Source organism: Gymnodraco acuticeps, unplaced genomic scaffold (assembly GCF_902827175.1).
Source record: "Gymnodraco acuticeps unplaced genomic scaffold, fGymAcu1.1, whole genome shotgun sequence".
Taxonomy (NCBI): domain Eukaryota; kingdom Metazoa; phylum Chordata; class Actinopteri; order Perciformes; family Bathydraconidae; genus Gymnodraco; species Gymnodraco acuticeps.
Genome location: NW_022990693.1, coordinates 1,412,856 through 1,432,360, shown reverse-complemented (window position 1 = coordinate 1,432,360; position 19,505 = coordinate 1,412,856). Strand labels below are relative to the sequence as shown.

The window sequence follows — 19,505 nt, the reverse complement described above, 5'->3', positions numbered from 1 at the left end:
ATTATACAAAATGTAATAGCTTGCATTTATAATGTACAGCAAACCAAAGCACAAGAGTGGCGCTCAAAAGAGAAAGGACAAGAGAGAGTGTATGTCCGTGCGTATGTGAGCGCATCAGCATGTGCTTATGTTTGGGGCGACGGGGGGGGGGGCCCAAAACAATATTTGCTTTAATGTTCAAAAAGCTCTTTATTTTGCTCATACTGCCTGTGCTGCAGCACCTCTTTTCACCCTCTGTCTGAAACCAGAGCCCAGTCTGCTCTGATTGGTTAACACATACAATGTGTTGGAGGACTAGCCAATAGTAGTGCAAGTGTTAAATAGTGATGTCACTATGTTATGGAAGTAAACAAAGGAGTCCAATCGAGGCGTTTGAGCCAGGGGGGGGGGGGGGAGTGTGTGGGAGAGAAACTCCCTCAGGAGGGAACAGACCATTTACATGCACAAAAACCTATAGAACACACTACAGGAAAGGGAGAACCCCAAAAAGCAGAATAGGTTATCTTAAAGTCACCTCCAAAACAAGGCTTAGAACAGTTTATTTTATTTTAACTGAATAATATTGTATCATTATCAGAAACTCTTTTTTTCTTTTTTATTAAAGCATTCTATTCTGGGGAACAGTAACCATGCAAAAACTGGAATTCAGTAGTTTATTGGAAGATAATTGTCCTGCAGTCCTCCTGTCTGCAGCCTGTTTTCAGCCCTCTTCCCGTGTCCAGTACGTACAATCATGCTACAAGATGTACTGCATTTGGTGCTATCCAATCGAAAAATGACAATAAAAAAAGACATCCACAACATATTAAACCATGATCCAGCCCAGTAGCCCTCGACAATGTGTTTTTTTTATGATTCACAATAACTGCAAAACAACAAGGCTCTGATAGAACAAGTATTATTAATACTTAATGCCTTTTTCTTCAAAGTATAGATATTTACAGGCTCAATACTCCCTTCAGAAGATTATAAAAACCACTATGGGGCATTTATGTTCAAAATGTAATGCAGCGTCCCTCATTTCAAGGTAACTTGAGATTAAAACCACTAACGAAGCCCATTACAAACTACGATGGATTCTGATCATTTCTGAAAATGTAATTTCAGGGGTTTTATTCTTTTACATATCTCCAAGATGTTACATGATACAGAATGGAACAATGCACAAATATTTTGAAGACGCAGAAAACCTTATTTTTCCTCCACATAAGACAAAACGTGGCACAGGAATTATGGCAACGTCACATCAGAAGTCGGTCAGGTGGAGAGATACAGTCCTCATTCTGAACTTGCATTATTTGTAATGTCCGCTTTGTAAAGAAACGTATTTTTTCACAAGCCTTGCATCAATGAGAGGTCTCCTCTGTCACTTCTTGAGATGCCTGCTGTGCCTTGGCAGAGGCAGATCTCAGGGGCCGATCTCAGGGGCCTCTTAACGGCCCCTGGGGTCAGGGGTCCCGGGGGATTGGCCCCTACTGCTTCATGGTGTTCTTGATGAGCCACCTCTGTCCGGAGCAGGGCCCCAGCACCAGGCGGCTGCTGGCCACCTCCAGACAGCGCCCTGACGCTCGGTTTATGATGGTGTCATTCTGTGGTGGAGGAGAAGGAGGACATTCATCAGTGTACCATGTGACTGAGAAAGAAAGTGACCCCATCCATGCCTCATTTTATTTCCTCAGCTAATGTATCAAATTACATTTTTTGAATAGTTTGAAATTAATATTATGTCATGTTTTATACGACATACTATTGTGAGATAAAACATAATATACTATGACTATTTAAATGAAATGTGTATGTGTATACTATGCTATTATTTTTGTGATTACATTTCTTATCTGCATTATATTTTTTATTGCACTAACATTTCTGAATGACATTTACCGAATACGATCACACTTTATCAAAGCATTACATTTTAAAGGCATACCCTACGATACAACTTATATTTATTCCTACCTACCATGTACAGTATACAAACTTTCTAATGAATTAAAGTCATGCTATTGTTTTTTTATATTGTACTGTATTTTATGTTTTATTTTGTATTTGACATTCACTTTGTTCCTTTGGATTGTCTAGGTTGTAATTTTATTCCGTTGTTTTCTTCTTTTTTCCCACACTGTCCTTCATGTTTGTATAAACTGTAAAGGCCAAGACAAATGTACTTCATGATATTAGGCGATTTAAAAAAAGACATTTGATTTATAATATAACATAATAATCTCCTGCCACCAATCTTGATCTAGTCATACGTCTGAGAGGACCGCTCTATATTTATGAACGCTCTAGTATGCTTTTAGGTCGTTCTGTTGTACATTGAGAACAAATGCAGTTTACCCAGACTGACTGTGTAAAAAGCAGTAAGAGACAAAGATCCTTTGAGCAACAGTTCAAAAAGAAAGGAAGAAGACAGCAGTCATTGGTAAAATACTATGCAGGTAAATGTAGCTTAGAATCAAATGTGTAGATTTAAATAAGAACAGCTTCCTGTTTTAGTGTGAGGTGCACACTAATGTCTCTTACAAGCTGAATCAACGGTAACATGTGGCTTTAGCGAATCTATTCACAGTAGAAACAGAAAGGTAGTCTAGGGTTAGCACTTCTGGAATATCAACTAAATATACTAAGGAGAGTTAAAACTTCAAAGAAAAAGCAGCTTCCCTAAATAGCCTAATTTCACAGTTATGGTTCAAAAACTATCGATACATTTTCTTGACAAAAACAGTATTCAATGTAATTCACATATTTCTTAATTTTACAGTTTTTTTTTAAGGAAAACAAATGAACATGAGAGCTGATTTATTACCAACTGTCAACAACATGACCACAATAACATTTCATCTTATTCCATCCATCCATCTTCTCCAGCAGAGAGCCCCAAACTTTCCTTTCCCTGGCCACATCAACCAGCTCTGACTGGGGGATCCCAAGGCGCTCCCAGGCCAGCGAAGAGATATAATCCCTCCACCTGGTCCTAGGTCTACCCCTTGGTCTCTTCCCAGCTGGACGTGCCTGGAACACCTCCCTAGGGAGGCGCCCAGGTGGCATCCTAACTAGGTGCCCGAACCACCTCAACTGGCTCCTTTCGACGCGAAGGAGGAGCGGCTCAACTCCGAGTCCCTCCCGGATGACCGAACTTCTCACCTTATCCCTAAGGGAGACACCAGCCACCCTGCGGAGAAAACCCATCTCGGCCGCTTGTATCCGCGATCTCGTTCTTTCGGTCATGACCCATCCTTCATGACCATAGGTGAGGGTAGGAACGAAAATGGCCCGGTAGACAGAGAGCTTTGCCTTCTGGCTCAGCTCCCTTTTCGTCACAACGGTGCGGTAAAGCGACTGCAGTACCGCTCCCGCTGCTCCGATTCTCCGGCCCATCTCACGCTCCATTGTTCCCTCACTCGAGAACAAGACCCCGAGATACTTGAACTCCTTCACTTGGGGTAAGGACTCATTCCCTACTTAGAGTGGACAGTCCATCGGTTTCCTGCTGAGAACCATGGCCTCAGATTTGGAGGTGCTGATCCTCATCCCAGCCGCTTCACAATCTGTTGCAAACCGATCCAGTGAGTGCTGAAGGTCGCAGACCGATGAAGCCATTAGAACCACATCATCTGCAAAAAGCAGTGGTGCAATCCTTAGTCCACCGAACTGCAGACCCCCTCCCCCATGACTACGCCTTGAAATCCGATCCATTACAAACAGGATTGGTGACAAAGCGCAGCCCTGGCGGAGGCCAACCCTCACCGGAAATGGGTCCGACTTACTGCAGAGGACCCGGACACAGCTCTCGCTTAGGGAGTACAGAGATTGGATGGCCCTGAGTAGAGACCCCCTCACCCCATACTCCCGCAGCACCTCCCACAGTAACTCCCTGGGAACTCGGTCATACGCCTTCTCCAAGTCTACAAAACACATGTAGACCGGATAAGCGTACTCCCTAGGCCCCCTCCAGGATCCTTGCGAGAGTAAAAAGCTGATCCGTCGTTCCACGACCAGGACGGAATCCGCATTGTTCCTCCTCAATCTGAGGTTCGACAATCGGCCTGACCCTCCTTTCGAGTACCTTAGAGTAAACTTTCCCGGGGAGGCTGAGTAGTGTGATGCCTCTGTAATTGGCACACACCCTCTGATCCCCCTTTTTAAAAAGGGGGGACCACCACCCCAGTCTGCCACTCCTTCGGTACTGTTTCCGACTTCCACGCAACGTTGATGAGACGAGTCAACCATGACAGTCCCTCAACACCCAGAGCCTTCAGCATTTCTGGGCGGATCTCATCCACCCCCAGGGCTTTGCCACTGTGGAGTTTCATCTTATTTCATACATCAAAAACAGCTGTGTATTTTCTCTACAGTGCAACTTTTTGAGCACAAATCACTGAAATGTAACTTTTTGGAGAACAATCTGTTGTTTCATTATTTCCTCTCCCCCTCACCTGAGAGAAGTGCCAGGTCTTCTGCCTGACGTTGGTCACCTTGTCACAGTTGAGCAGCTGAGGCAGACTGCTGGTCTGGTCATCCACCACGCAGCGGGTCTCGTCCCCCGTGCTGCCCAGGGGCCCCAGGAACAGCTGGCCCTCCCTGGTGAACCGCCCTATCTGAGGGGACACACAATTATGGTAAAGTAAAAATAAAATATAAAAAATGTAAAAGGACACAACAAGTTAAAGTAAAATGTCCAATAAAAGATACAATTATATTTACAGAATTTATTTTTATGTTAAATTAAAAAAATTCAAGTAAGAATATGCAAAACTAAATAAACATAATTAAAGAAACAAGTTAAAGCAAGATGCACAATAAAAGATTAAGCGCATTGAAATTGAATACAAATATGAAATGTAAAGTAAAAATGTGCTAATAAGGATAAAACAAATAAACATAAATGTATATAGACTAGCATGTTAGAGTAAAACGTCAAAGATGAATCAAATATCATTTAAATATGTATATAAGCGTAAGTACTGTAAAAGTAAAAATGTGCAATCAAATACATTTTTTTAAAATGATATAAACGTATGTTGGAGTTGCACACTTTTAAGGGATTTTGGGTGTTTATCGGCTCTGTTCCTCCCCTCTCTCCCACTGCCGCACATGGGGTCTAATCGCCAAACACCATTACATTTATCTGTGCATTCTTGGTAATACATGTATTTTGGTAAATCAAAACATGTCCCTCCTGATTGAACTGTTACATTTGACATGTAACCTCATTATACTCTAGGGACCACTTTTTTCAGATGGAAAACTTGAAATTGGCTACTTAAGTGCGTCTTCAGGGTGATTGCTCTGCACTCGTTTACCACTGTGAGCTAAAAAGAGATGCCCCGCAGGCTGAAGCACTGACATTGGCTGACTTCAGCACAAAAAGTGCAACATGGGAACATTTTCTTCCTGACGGCAGAACTCTCTCCTAAGAGGATTCCATTGCAGCCTGTGTGACAGACACAGCTGTAAATCATGTCACTGTGTGGAAGACACTAATGAGTGGTGTAGATTTTGAAGAGGAAGCAGAGGAATAGTGAGAGGCACTCTGAGGCAATTAGGTCGAGGGTCCGGTGTTACCTGAGGCCCCGTGCCGTGGCAGGGGTGCAGGGTGGCCGTGTGGTTCTCCTTTATACCCTGATCCATACACAGGTGGCTGGCATTGGAGTTACGAATCTAAAATAAAAAGCATCTTTGAAAATCATGCTCAATAGAGTAATGGGCGAACAAGTCTTAACAACCGATAATGAGTCTGCATTTTACCACTTCCAACATGTGTAATTATCATAAACTAAATAAGTTGGTTTGCTACAGAGCTAATGTTCTGCAATATTCCCAAATCATTGCTTTTTGTTGAGGGTGCCCTTGTGATGCTAACTTCCTGTTTGGAGTACATCAATTTGTCATTACTGCAATTATTTGTTTAAATTCCTAATCAAAGTCAAAAGTCAACTTTATTATCAATCTTGTGTGTGAGGTACAGTATTAAGGTAACGTCAGTCAGAATTGTTTGTAGCCTTTATTTAACCAGGTGAAAGCCCCTTGAGATCAAAAGATCTATTTTTCAAGAGATCATCAGTAAGATAAAAACACCTGAATCCAAATGCAGATTAAACATTTAAAAACATTGTACAATGCTTTATAGTTTTAAAATGGCACAGCTCAGACAGCATGTAGGGACATAATCTATGAGGTGTTCTTTTAAATAGCCCTTAGGATGTATTTGTCTCATCTATCACTGACTCATCTGTTCTCGGTTGTTTCATCCAAGCTTCTCCTTCCTGTTTGTGCTGACTCACCTCTCCGTAGAACACTGTGTTGTTGTACCTCCTCATCTCTGGGTAAACATTGTCCAGGTACCACTCGAAGCTCTTACACTGCAGCCTCTTCCTGAGAGCCACCCTCTGAGAGATGTCTCCGTAATCAATACCGTGGTTCTGCAAGAGCACAGCAGTCATTATGGGATGTCTCTGCTTTACAGAGGACTTTTTCAGTTTACCACATGAACAGTTGTAATAATGATCCAGAACATTTAATAGAAATGTTGCTGTTGTCTACTGATTACTAGCACAATATTTTGATAAATCCGATTTCATTAGATTAGATAACAGATACTTAAATTGATCCCGGATTAAGATTTGTTCTTGTAACAGCAACATAAAAAATACATCATTACAAATGTAAAAGACAGTAAATATATGCTTATTAAGAATATAAAGATATATCTATAGAGCACACAATATAAAGGCACAATGTACAAATATAAACAATAAGTTGATCGTAAATTAACTAAGAAAATATGATATATCCATACATTATAAAGTGTGCGGTAGTTTAATTTATTGAAATGGGGTACATTTTGAGTACTACATCTACAAATTGTTCAGGATGATTAGAGGTTTAAAAAAAGTATTCAACCAATTCCCAGTTTATAACAAGTTGTAGCGAAGTCCTGCTTATGTTAAAATAAAAGATGAGCACAGTTAGCATTATCAGCCACCATGATTAGCTTCATCCACAGGCCCAGCAGCCCAGCAGCCCTCACCTCCATGGGGATGTTCCAGGCCAGGTACACGTTGGACTTGTACTCGTCCAACCAGACCTCGGCCACTCGCAGAGCGTTCCGCCGTGTGTGCAGAGCGATGTTACTGAGGTAGGGTTTCTTCATCCGGGCGATGTGAGCCACCCTGGAGCAAGGCAGCACCTCCATACTGCCTCCACACAGCCACACCTGCAGGGAGGGGGTGTTAGAGAACAGGGAAGTCAACTTAAAGCTAGCAGTTATATATGTTTGGCCACAAGGGGGCATACCATTTCAAAACAGGCTGACCTGATGAACTACTACAGTACATCTACAGTATATTACATGGACAGTGTTTACTTATAGAGGTTGGTAGGGTAGTCAATCTGTAGGGACTTGGCTTGGCAACTGAAGGGTCGCCGGTTCAAGTCCTGATCCGACTAAAATGCAGAGCCTTCTTGCTCTGACACCTCTCCACTAATGCATGTGTAAAGGTCCAGTTTGTTCATTTCCGTAATGCAATGTAAATAAAACCAGCGTAAAACATTACTTTATTTCTTCATATATTAGGACTGCCACTTATACCTGAACATAGCCATGTGGATATATTTATCCAGAATGATCTCCACTCATATCTGTGTGTATATCAATTCAGCTACTTGGTGTTTTACTGTTTCTTTTTTGTTGTTTATATTCTTAGTTTTACTAACATATTTACTTATATGTTCTTGTTATCCCTGCATGAACTCCTATCTGTAATGGCCTATGTTTCACTCTGAATCTGTTACTGCTATGACAATGAAATGTCCCCAAATGGATAAATAAAGACTAATTTTTCTTACACTGTTGGCGGGGCCCAGGATTTAAGATTTTCATTGCCAACAACTACTGTTGTAAATTCCCCTTGTTTTCCTTGATCTGCGTTATATCGTTCGTGTTTTAGTCAGGCACATTTAGGGACAGCTAAAGTAACGCAGCTACGGGTCCTCGAGCTGTTTACACCATAGATATATATATATATTTATATATATCTATGGTTAAACTTTACACCATAGGGTTTACACTTTACACATGTGCGTTCATCATGACAGGACATTATTGCGGTCGCATCATTACATGCATAATTACCATCGTCAAAGAGAGAATGCGTTCGTGAAGAATGTGAGCATATATGCAGATCTTTAGTGTTGGTAATGTTATAAGATTGTATGCATAGTGTCCTGCTGAGTCAGTTTGTTAATGAGTCTATTGATGTCCCGTTTTTAGCTGCTATGTTATTCATAAATGGAGCTAATGCTAGCTAGTTAGCTAAATTAAGCTATTCAGTGATAGTGTGTGGATGAGATACTAGCTTAGCCTTTATTAGCCATATGTGTGTGTTTGCAACGTGTCTAATGTGTTTAGCAACAATTAGTATCACTGTTGCTTATTATTAATAACCAGAGTCTGGTTAGTTATTGTAATGTGAACCTTATTTCTATTTCTGTGTATTTTGCAGAAACCATTTATTCATCAATCTCTACTCTACATTAATTCATCAATCTCTACTCTACATTCATTCATCTCTACTCTACATTCATTAATCTCTACTCTACATTCATTCATCTCTACTCTACATTCATTCATCTCTACTCTACATTCATTCATCTCTACTCTACATTCATCAATCTCTACTCTACATTCATTCATCAATCTCTACTCTCCATTCATTCATTCACTACTGCTACCAGGGCCGTATCCACTATTGAGGTCACCGAGGTCCGGACCTCGGTAATTTTTTCCGAGCTGTGTCTATAACAAAACTTGTGAAATAACGGCACTAAACGGGGTTCTTTGTAGTACTTCCATTTACTGCCGATGGGCGCGCTGCATAACTACGTAGCCTCGATTAAAGCAAACAGAAGAAGAAGACATGTATCAACAAACCTCCACAGCCCGGACTTGTACCGGAGCAGCGGAGGAGTGATGAAGTATCTAGAGATCTGAGTCCAGCGGCTGCTTGTGTTTCTGTTCATCAGGACATCATATGACCAGCAGATCCTGTGTGAATGCTCTACGTTAGTCAGTGGACGTCCGACAACATGCACACTAACTTATATTGCAGCTATAGGCTATACTTTGGTTTACATTGCGTGAATAAACTAGCTAGAGAGCTACAGTTAATACATTTATCCAATGTCAGAAGGATTACCTTTTAACAAACGTTGTAATGCTTTTCTTTCATTTCAATTTGAGTAAAACATTGAAGATACAACATTGTATTCTTTTTACACTGACTCAGATATAATGAAAAGACTACGTCAGTCGAAGCTCAGCGTTGGTAAGGAAGAGACAGGACAGGCAGAGAGAGAGAGAGAGAGAGAGAGAGAGAGAGATAAAGTGATGGAAGTCAGGGAGGAACTGCAGGTACAGTCACACAAAATAATGTAGGCTTAATAATAACCCCATCTATCCATCTATCTATTTATCTATGACAATAGTCTTCATTTACAATAGGCATTCTTTTAAAACAACATATATCTATTGCAGTTATGATGTCGTAATAACACACAATTGTATAAAACACAATTTGCTTACATCTTTGTTCTCTTTAGAGAATCAAACAAAACAGATTTAAATTTAAAAAATAATGCAAACAAACAAGTGAAATGAACTAAATGGCTGAATTGCTTTTAATTCACTGGCAGGAGCGACAAGTGAGGAGGAGCAAAAAGTGAACAACGAGGGAGAGATTGAACAAAGAGAAAGAGTAGAAGAGAGAGAGAGTAAAGAACAGGAAGAAGACAGAGAGACTAAAGGAGATGGAAGAGAGGCTGCAGGTTATGGAAAGGAGAGAGACATGGAAAATGAATGTTGACAATGTGTTGTGATCATTTTAGCCTCTTCTGCATGTCCAGATCATTAATAGTAACAATCAACTGATTCTTATGTATTACATTTTCAAAAATAATGTATGCTGCAGCCCACTGACATGGTTTGAAATCAATATATTATCCGATTTGTGACCCCCCTCAGGACTTAAAAAGCACCTAACTAGATCATGAAAATCACAAAATCTCAGGGGGGGTATACCCCCGAACCCCCCTAGCATGTTTGGACCTCAGTATTTAGGAAATCCTGGATACGGCCCTGACTGCTACAGCTGTTGTAAGAACCAAGCTAATATAAAGTCCAACGACTGTACTTCCTGTCTCCGTGTCAACTCTCTAACCGGAGTGCTGTTTTGGATGAAGCGGCTCCAGCACAAACATCACAACACATACGATTCCCCAATAACTACTGTTGAGATCTTCATATGAAGTGAATACTTAAAACGAAAGTTAATTGAGATCATGGTATGAAGTGAATACTTAAAAAACGAAAGTTAATTATAAATCATACATGATCAATCATATTCTTGTATAAACCCATAATGAGAATGCTTCTTGACGGTTTTTGAATATGTATCTATGCTTACAATTTTTTCTGTTGCTATTTGAGAACTTTGCGTTTTGAAAAGAGGGTGTTGTGAGTTTTCATAGTATGTTTAATACTTAAAAACGAAAGTTAGTTATAATCAAATATAATCAATTATATTCTTGTATAACCCACAATGAAAATGCTTCATATTTTAGGTTTTTCTATAGTTACAGTATAAACAAAACAAAGTGGGTTGTTTGGGTTGAGTTTTCTTCCTCTCCTCTGGCAGCAGTCCACATGGGAAGGGGGGGGGGGCTTCACACTAAGGAGACACATTAAGAGGCCAAAGAGAGTTCATGTCCTTTTTACCTCATATGAAAGGGTGTCTTATCCCATAACAGCTGTGGAACATGTTGGGACATGTTCAGCCTTGTACATTATGCGCATGCGCGGTTTTCAACTGAATTGGGTGTAAGAGGAGGAGTTTGTTTTTTTGGGTTTAGGATCCAGTTTTTTTAGCATAAAGAGACTGGTTTTTTGAGAGAGCGCGAGAGAGGGGGGGTGACCCCTGGTAGACTCTCTCCGGGTAGGCTGTGTGCTTCAGAGCTGGGTTAATAGCTCTCGGTAAGGTCTTTCTAGACGGGGTAAATATCTCTCGAATTTATTGGTTGTTGGCTGAGTGGAATGATTTGATGAGAGAAAGTGTGTGAACCTTTATAAATACCGCGACCTGTGGGGAAAAATCTGGTCCCCCGAATTTTGCGGACAGGAATGGGTTTTTGAGTGTTAATCCGCCGTCTGTGTCGGAAAAAGTGTATGAACCTTTATAAATCCCGCGACCTGTGGGGAAAATCTGGCCCCCCGAATTTTGCGGACAGGAATGGGTTTTTGAGTGTTAATCCGCCGTCTGTGTCGGAAAAAGTGTATGAAACTGATGTGAATAAATGGGTGAATGAAAAGTTGAATGCGCTTTTTATTGTCACCGGTCTTTTTACGAGGAAATACCTCTAAATTCTATCGGGAGAATTTTAAAATGTCACAACTGAAATGGGCAGTTGAAATTAAAACATTTTGGTAATAAATGTAAGACTGTGAATTAAAGTTTCATTTGAACATGATCACAGCACGGTTTTTTTTTGTTAGTATGATTATAATGTTGTGAGAGAAGGTAAAAACCCTGTATTAGTTTGGACCTATTTTTCTTCAAATAAACTGAATCCCACCTGTTGGATTGGGATCCTTTAAAAGACACAGTCTGTGCTCTCCTCTCCTGCGTCAAAGGTAAGATTGCACCCTGCCACACACACTTAGGTAGGAGCACACTCCATTTACTGATATCAAAATCCTTCGGGATCGCTTAAACAGATTAAAAAAGAGTTGTCTGAATTGAAACAGCAGTTAATTGAACCTGGTTCTTCGGGGGGTTAGGAAGAGGTGAGATCTTGCTGACTTAGGAGGTCAGAATAATTTACCGGAATAAATTATCAGGACCTCTCATACTCTAAACACTACACTGTAGCTTTTGTGTGAATCTTTAAATCCAAAACCTTATGTGTGTAACACTAACAGCATGCATGGAGCAGAGGTTGCGCTAGACTTTTTCGATGCCCGTCATTTTGACGGACAGGATCGTAAAACTTCCGTCAAATCCAGAATTACCCGTCGGCCTTTACACAACTCTGACGAGGGGGGGGGGGGGGGGGGAGAAGCATGCTCGTGAACTGTCAACGGGGGGGGGGGGGGGGGGGGGAGGGACAGTTCACATGCGCCGTGTTATGCATGGCTGCTGCACCTCGCGGGAGCGTGCACAGCGTAAAGCCAAAACTCACAGACATTTCAATGATTTGTACGGCACAGTTAGGTTTGGAAACGGTATATTTTCCTTTTTGGAGGGCATGCATAACACGGCATAACACCGGAGCCTCGCTGCAGGGAAACTTTGGCGCTGTTCCGAGTTTGTTCTAATCTGTCAAAATGACGGACTGCTTTCAGATTTGTCCGTCATTGTTAAAAAAAAATCCGTCATAGACGGAAAATATTCGGTTAACGCGACCTCTGGCATGGAGCAACATTATCCCCAGATAAAAAAATCGGTGTCACCGTGGCCACCTTCCAGGATGATAGAACTTCCCTCATGATGATAGATTGATTTACTAACATAGTAATTGGTTGTATGAGACCGTCAATATTTGTCTTTATAAAGTTGGTGTCTAATTCATCTGCATCCCTAGCCTTAGAACCTCTTAACCCTAAGATCATATTTTTTACCTCCGCCTCTGTGATTTCCTCCAGGTCAAAAACGGGGTGTATCCACAATCGGGCTAGGTGAGACCTCAGATGGTGGGAAGAGCTTTGTGATGTCCAGAGCACTATTTATGAAATACTCATTGAGAGAGTTGGCCAACACTGCAGGGTCTTTTATCAGGGCATCATTGATTTTTAATTCTAGTACATTATTTTCCTGTTTGGTTTGTTTACCTAATAGTTTATTTAGGATTTGCCACCCTTTCCTTGAGAAGGAAGACATTGCATCGTTAATTTTAGATATAAACAGATGACTGTTTTCACCAATGTCTTCAGAGGAGAGAGTGACCCCCGATCAATCATTTTCACTGCCTCCATAAAACGTTGTGGAGGCAGCGTCGACTTCAAAATATCGTCGACGACATATTTCCGCGTCCACGCGTCGCTACACACACGTGGGTCACCCAAAGCAACAAGCAGTTCGCAATCGCACTTCAAACACAATGGAGACTGAAACGGCTACCACCTCCTCCTCACAGGATTGCGCACGAAGCCCCCAAACGAAAACATCTCGCCCTAGGTCTTCAAAAGCATGGGAATATTTTAAAGTTAGTCCAAAACGCAAAGATATTTATATATTTATATCTCACTGAGACTGCTGCATAGCCTAGCAGAAGCAGCAGCTAGCTGTGCTACCATTAGCCATTAGCAGCTAGCATTTGCTCTCCGATTTTTACATAAAATGGAATTATGGATTATAAATTCAATCATTTTTTTATACATAGACGTTAAAAACCTATGGATTAACCGATTCAGCCGCATTTTTTCTCATTGTATTGCCATTGAACACGTCTTTTGATCAGATTACGGTGGTGAGACGATCTCCCGAGAAGCTCTGTGAAGGTACGTGTTGTGATGACTGTATTTGCTTCCCCTGTCGCGAGTCCGGATCACTCAGTGATGATACTATATACCTACATAATCTGTGGAGTCTCAGCTTTAATCGGATATATTGTATGTGCAGCTACGATAAGTAATAAGGGTACTTTTATCTTGAGTTCTGTGCCAATGTCCGTTAGCATTTTTCGCTCAGGGGTCATTTAGATGCTTCTTATGAGACTTGTGTTTTGTTTTGGTAAACATGGTTTGTATCGTCAGGTAGCTGAGATTATTTCCGTTAATCTGGTATAACACATTAATAGGTTCTTAAATATTAAGATCCCCTGAGACACAGTATCGTGAAAAAATTATTTTTTTACATTACGTTTTTTATGAATTGAACAACAGAAAAATAATCGTTAGATTAGTCGACTAATCGATCAAATAATCGCCCGATTAATCGTTTTCAAAATAATCGTTTTCCCCCAGCACTAGTGGTCATGAACCTTTTTTTTGTGAGTTACAGAATATCATATAATGATCACTTAAACCACATGCTATAACCCCTTTACTGGAGATCCTGGACTTGTCAGAGGTCAGAATGAGATCAATGGTAGTTTGTGTTGTTTCACATACCCGGGTGGGTTGGGTGATTAGCTGGCTGAAGCCGTGCAGATCATAAATCCTACTGAAGGACTTGAAGACGGACGTGTCTTTACGTTGCATATCCGTGTTCCAGTCTCCAATAATAATTGTCTCTACATCCCCCACATCAGCCAAACACCCATCTAATGTATCATAAAAGTCACTCTGTTCCGGTGGTCTATAGATTGTCCCGACTATTACAGATTTAGCATTGTCAAAAAGAATTTCAACCCACACAGATTCAATATTTTCATGATGCAGGTCAGTACGGTTTTTGAAATTTTCCATGATGCAGGTCAGTACGGTTTTTGAAATTCGTTCGCTCCGTTGTAGCTTTAGCCGTTGATATGCTAGTAGGGTGGCTAACAACATGGCGGATATTTGTTCCCTCGGATCTCGGTTCTCTTCCTCTCGTCACTGCCTCATGCGTGTCTGTCTGCCGAGGCGTCCCCGGGAGAATGTCGAAGTCTCCGTTAATTCCTCGGTCTCCGCTGTCTCCACGGTCTCTGTTGTCGTCGTGTAGTTGTTGCTGCAGCGGAAGAGATGCTAGTTGTGATGCTAGTTGTGATGCTAGCTCCTCGAGCCTGCAGGACTGGCTTCTTGTCTGCACCGGGCCCGGATTCAGATGGATGTCTCCCGCTAACAATAAGACCAAGACGATCAGACTTCTTCGGTCTAGTTTGCCTGACGGGGGTATGTACTTTCGCGTCGGGTTTGCAGTTAATAATGCATGAATGCTTGCACTTCCAAAAGCGAGGTGTTTCCTTTCCCAGCCGTTGAGAAGGTAAAAGTCATTGTGGTTCATTTTATCCCCGCTTTCATTACTCTCCTTCTCTAAGTGATGTTGCCTCATTGATGAGTTGAGGTAGGAGTCCATAATCCATATTGTCAGGAGGATGAAATATGTAAAAAATCGTGAGCTCTCGAAAATGCGACCACTCATAGCGAAACCGGATGTCGACCAGTAGTGTAGACTAGAGTGCTGACGGAGAGCACCGGAACGCCGCTCCAGCTCTTCAAATATTGCAGTACCCATAAGGAGCCGTACACACCGTAGTGTTTGCGTGGCTGTGTCTTTAGTTGTAAGCACAGCGGCGATCTGTTGTTATTAGCATCTGGTTAGCTAGCTATGCTAACGAATTTAAAGAGCTTTTCTACAACCAGGTGGAAGAGAGCTCTCTCCTGAGAGGCTCAAATAACCTCAGCTCAGTGAGGTTAAGGCACACATTAATATGATCATTATAGTTATTAATGAGACATTAGAGACTAAATGAAAAACAGGTGTAAAATACTATATGACAGTAACAAAAAAGTTGTTAAAAATAACAAGAATAGAGTTTAAATGTGATTTGTAAAATATCCAAAAAGAAGAATCTGGTTACAGTTCTGTTTCATATGGGTGTTGAGAGATGTATCCATAGATCTCTTAATTTTGCTCTCTAAGTGCACCAGATTGATGCATTTAACTTCAATATTTAAAAAAAAAAATCTTCCCGGGGGAGCATGCCCTCGGACCCCCCTAGAGGAGGTTAGCCCCCCCCCCACTTAAATCATGTTCACATGGATAGGATACTAAATACATTTGCACACATCTTGTGTCCATATATTTCTGTCACAACCGAGTCATGGTGAGATATCTGGATTAAGAGGTTGCTTTTTATTTGCACAGCATGAAAGAAAGGTGAAATTAATGGGCTGTGATTTTAGTTTTTTTAAGCAGAGGTTGAGTTCAATCATTTGTACGACCCTCGGAGGATGTTGTAAAAATTGAAAGGAAAAAGGTTCCCCACCCCTGCTGTAAATAATAATAAAAACCCTTGATTTATAACTTAACATTTCTGTCTCCTATTGATCTGAGTATATTATAAAGAATAGCCAGTTAATTGAAGCATTATAGCACAGGCTTTTGTCAGATGGTATATTACGCTGTTTTTTTTCTGCTTCGAATAATTCTCTCTTTTTTCACCATACGTGTGTTTGCATCACTGTTCCTAAACACATCCTGACATAGATACAAGAGTGGATGGTGACGACTGTTTTAGCCAAGATTCCGATATTCCCAAACAGTCAATATTGGACTCAAGGCGGCGATGTTCTAGCTGTTCATGTTTATTGCAGATGCTGCGGAAATGTAAATGTCCACTGAATAGTCCCTTCGGCTTGCACCATCGGCGCGGTCCCGCAGTCCTCCGATGGTGTGGATGTTGGTCCAGATGCTAGGCCAGCAGCCGCCGGCGCGAGCCCACAGAGATCCTTCGGCCAAGCTAGCTGTTTTGCTAGCCGGCCTTGTGTGCAGCCAGCCGGTGATGCATGGTTCTCCGCTGCTGTGCTTTTAGCCCTCGGTGCGGGCCCCCAGTCCTCCGATGGTGTGGATATTGGTCCTGCTGCTAGGCCAGCAGCCGTCAGCGCAAGACCACAGATACCTCATTCACACCAACGCAACTCCGGTTCAAGCTCCGTGCTAGAGCTTTTCAGGTTCAGAACGGTTCTTCGGTTTAGCTCCGGCTCTTTTCACACTGCCCAGAGTCCGACTGGTGCTGCGTCATTGCGTCATCGTTTGCGTCATGACGTAACCGTTTGCATGCCTGCTTCATGAAGCCAAACCGCGCGGAAACCCCTCACAGCTGACACCGACAACAACAACAATGGCCGATTGTGTTCCAGCTTCCTCTGTACCTCTTCGGAAGACCAGATTCCCAGTAGGTAGCTGGTCTCTTCAGTGGACCACTGCTGCTTGTTACGTTTCTCCATCGTTGTGTACAAACTGGATAAAACGCCGGCTTTTTGTTGTTGTTCAGGAGTTGATCCCGCCCCTGCCCCCGCCTCGACGTAAGCGTGACGTATGTGGTGCTTTTGCTCTGGCCGGATAATTTTTTGGTGCTCGAAATGAACCGGATTCCGGAGCTAAGAGGCTGCTCCGCTGCGGTGTGAACAGGAAAACCCGGTGCTTTTCAAGCTCCAGCTCCGAACCGGCCCTGAAACACCGTTGGTGTGTATGAGGTATGAGACCCGCCGGCAGAGCTAGCTGTTCAGCTAGCCGGCCTCTTCTGAAGCCAGTCCGGTGGTGTCCGGTGATGCGAGAATCTCCGCTGCTAGGCCGCTAGCCCTCGGCGTGGACCCGTAGTCCTCCCACGGTGTGGGTGGAGGTCCTGCTGCTAGGTCGGCAGCTGTCAGGTCGATGGAAACGACGCCGGGACCCGGACACGGGTGGATATCTCCCGAGAGCAAGAGACACAGCAGAGCCAATAGCCCAATATTCTCCTCTTTTCGTTTTAGACCCTTTTTTTTGTTTGAGAGAGCCTGCCAGGAGTGCCAGATGAATGAACTGTAGATAATATGCCGACCATGGCCGAAGTGCTTGATATTCAACGATGTTGCTGGTGCAGATAATGATGTATCCTCAACATGTTGATTTTCCATGGGGGCAAGATGAGTGCTGTAGCTACACAGAGGTTTGAGATTTAGGACAATCATACAGAGATAGATTGCTGCCACTGCACCAGAACTGCCTGCCGCCATCTTGGGAAAATGATGACATGCTACCACTGGCTCAGATAATGAAAAGCAACAAAACAAGTTACCAAAGCTTCGCAGATGACACACAAATGTACATAACCATTTCACCAGGAGACTATGCTCCAATTCAAGCACTCAAATCAATGACTGGATGTGTCAGAACTTTCTCCGATCAAACAAAGATAAAACTGAGGTAATTGTTGTTGGAGCCAAGGAGGAACGAATAAAAGTTAGCGCTGAGCTTCAGAAGGCAATGTTCAAAAAAACAGATAAAGCCAGAAATCTAGGTGTAGTCATGGACTCTGACCTGAGTTTCAGCAGTCGCATTAAAACAGTTACTAAATCAGCCTACTATCACCTAAAGAACATATCTAGGTTTAAAAGAATAATGTCACAGCAGGATTGGAAAAACTTGTCCATGCTTTTATCTTCAGTAGACTGGACTACTGTAGTGGTGTCTTTAAAGGTCTCACTAAAACACTAAAAAATATATTAGAAAGCTGGTTACCACTTTACAATAAGGCTACCTATATAAAGGGTTTATGAATAGTTTGTAATTCATTTATTAATTAGGTTGTGAACACTTCATTAATAAATCATTAATAAGCTTTTATAAGACATGAGATAAACAGGGCAACTGTGACCGGTTGCTTGCCAAATAGTGAGCCCACATATATCTGTACTGCTGAGCCTTATATTGGCTATTTAGCTTACTTCGTCTTCTTCATCAGCCAGCATCCTTGGTATCTGTTGCTCACTGAGTTGATTCTCGCTAAGTAGCCAATATAAGGCTTAGTCATCTTGCCAAATAGTGAGCCTGTGTTGATGTATGAAAACTATGTTAGAACTGGTTTATAAATGGTTCTTAATGATTAATAAAGTGTTTACCACCTAATTAATAACCTAATTATAAACCCTTTATGAATCCATTATAAGGGTGGTCGTATTGTAAAGTGGTACCGAAAGCTGCAGCTGATTCAGATCACCGCTGCTCGAGTCCTCACTAACACTAAGAAAGTGGATCACATCACTCCAGTTCTGAGGTCTTTACACTGGCTTCCTGTCTGGAACAAACTACCAGAAACATGCAGGTCCGGTGCAACTCTTACTACTTTTGAATCCAGGCTGAAGGCTTTTCTTTTTGTCGCTGCTTTTAATTGAACTATTCACATCTTACACATCACTGTAACTTTTATTCATGTATTTTTTATTTTCTTTGCTTGATAATGACCGTTTTTAAATGCCATTTTACAATGTGTTTCCGCTGCACTATTTCTTAATGCTCTTAATGTCTTTCATTTTTGTAAAGCACTTTAAATTGCCTTGTGTTGAAAGGTGCTATAAACTAGCCTTGCCTTTGTTGTTCATGTTCTGAACTGTGGTGCTGCCTATCTTGGCCAGGACTCTCATGCAAAAGAGTATTCTCAAATCTAAATGAGACTTCTCCTGGTTAAATAAAAATAAAGAAATTATGAAATTGTTGGATGAACCCCCCGATGTGTACATGTATTTTGATGGTTTTAAATATTGGAGGGATTATCATGCATGTCTTTGCACTGCCTATCTCTAAAAATGTACAACAACTGTCCAACCTTCCCTCTATGTCAGTGGTTCTCAAATGGGGGTACGCGGACCCCTAGGGGTACGTTGGAGTACTGCAGGGGGTACGTGAGATTTATTTTATGTTAATGAAAAAAGCGCTGTACTGTACCTCTTTATGGGCTTTCAAAGGGGGTACATTATTGAAAAAAGTTTGAGAACCACTGCTCTATGTGACCCATTTATCTGCATTGCCCTACTGGGGGGTGCACAC

General features: G+C 41.8%; 1 protein-coding gene across 1 annotated transcript in view; it reads right to left on the bottom strand.

Annotated features, from left to right (window-relative positions):
- Nucleotides 1–639: 639 nt before the first annotated feature.
- galnt17 (polypeptide N-acetylgalactosaminyltransferase 17) overlaps nucleotides 640–19,505 on the bottom strand; it is a 58,383-nt gene continuing 39,517 nt past the window's right edge. The window contains 5 exon segments of the mRNA XM_034230576.1: nucleotides 640–1,589; nucleotides 4,440–4,601; nucleotides 5,569–5,664; nucleotides 6,288–6,425; nucleotides 7,034–7,219. Coding sequence (XP_034086467.1) covers nucleotides 1,473–1,589; nucleotides 4,440–4,601; nucleotides 5,569–5,664; nucleotides 6,288–6,425; nucleotides 7,034–7,219 — 699 coding nt within the window. The 3' untranslated portion in view covers nucleotides 640–1,472.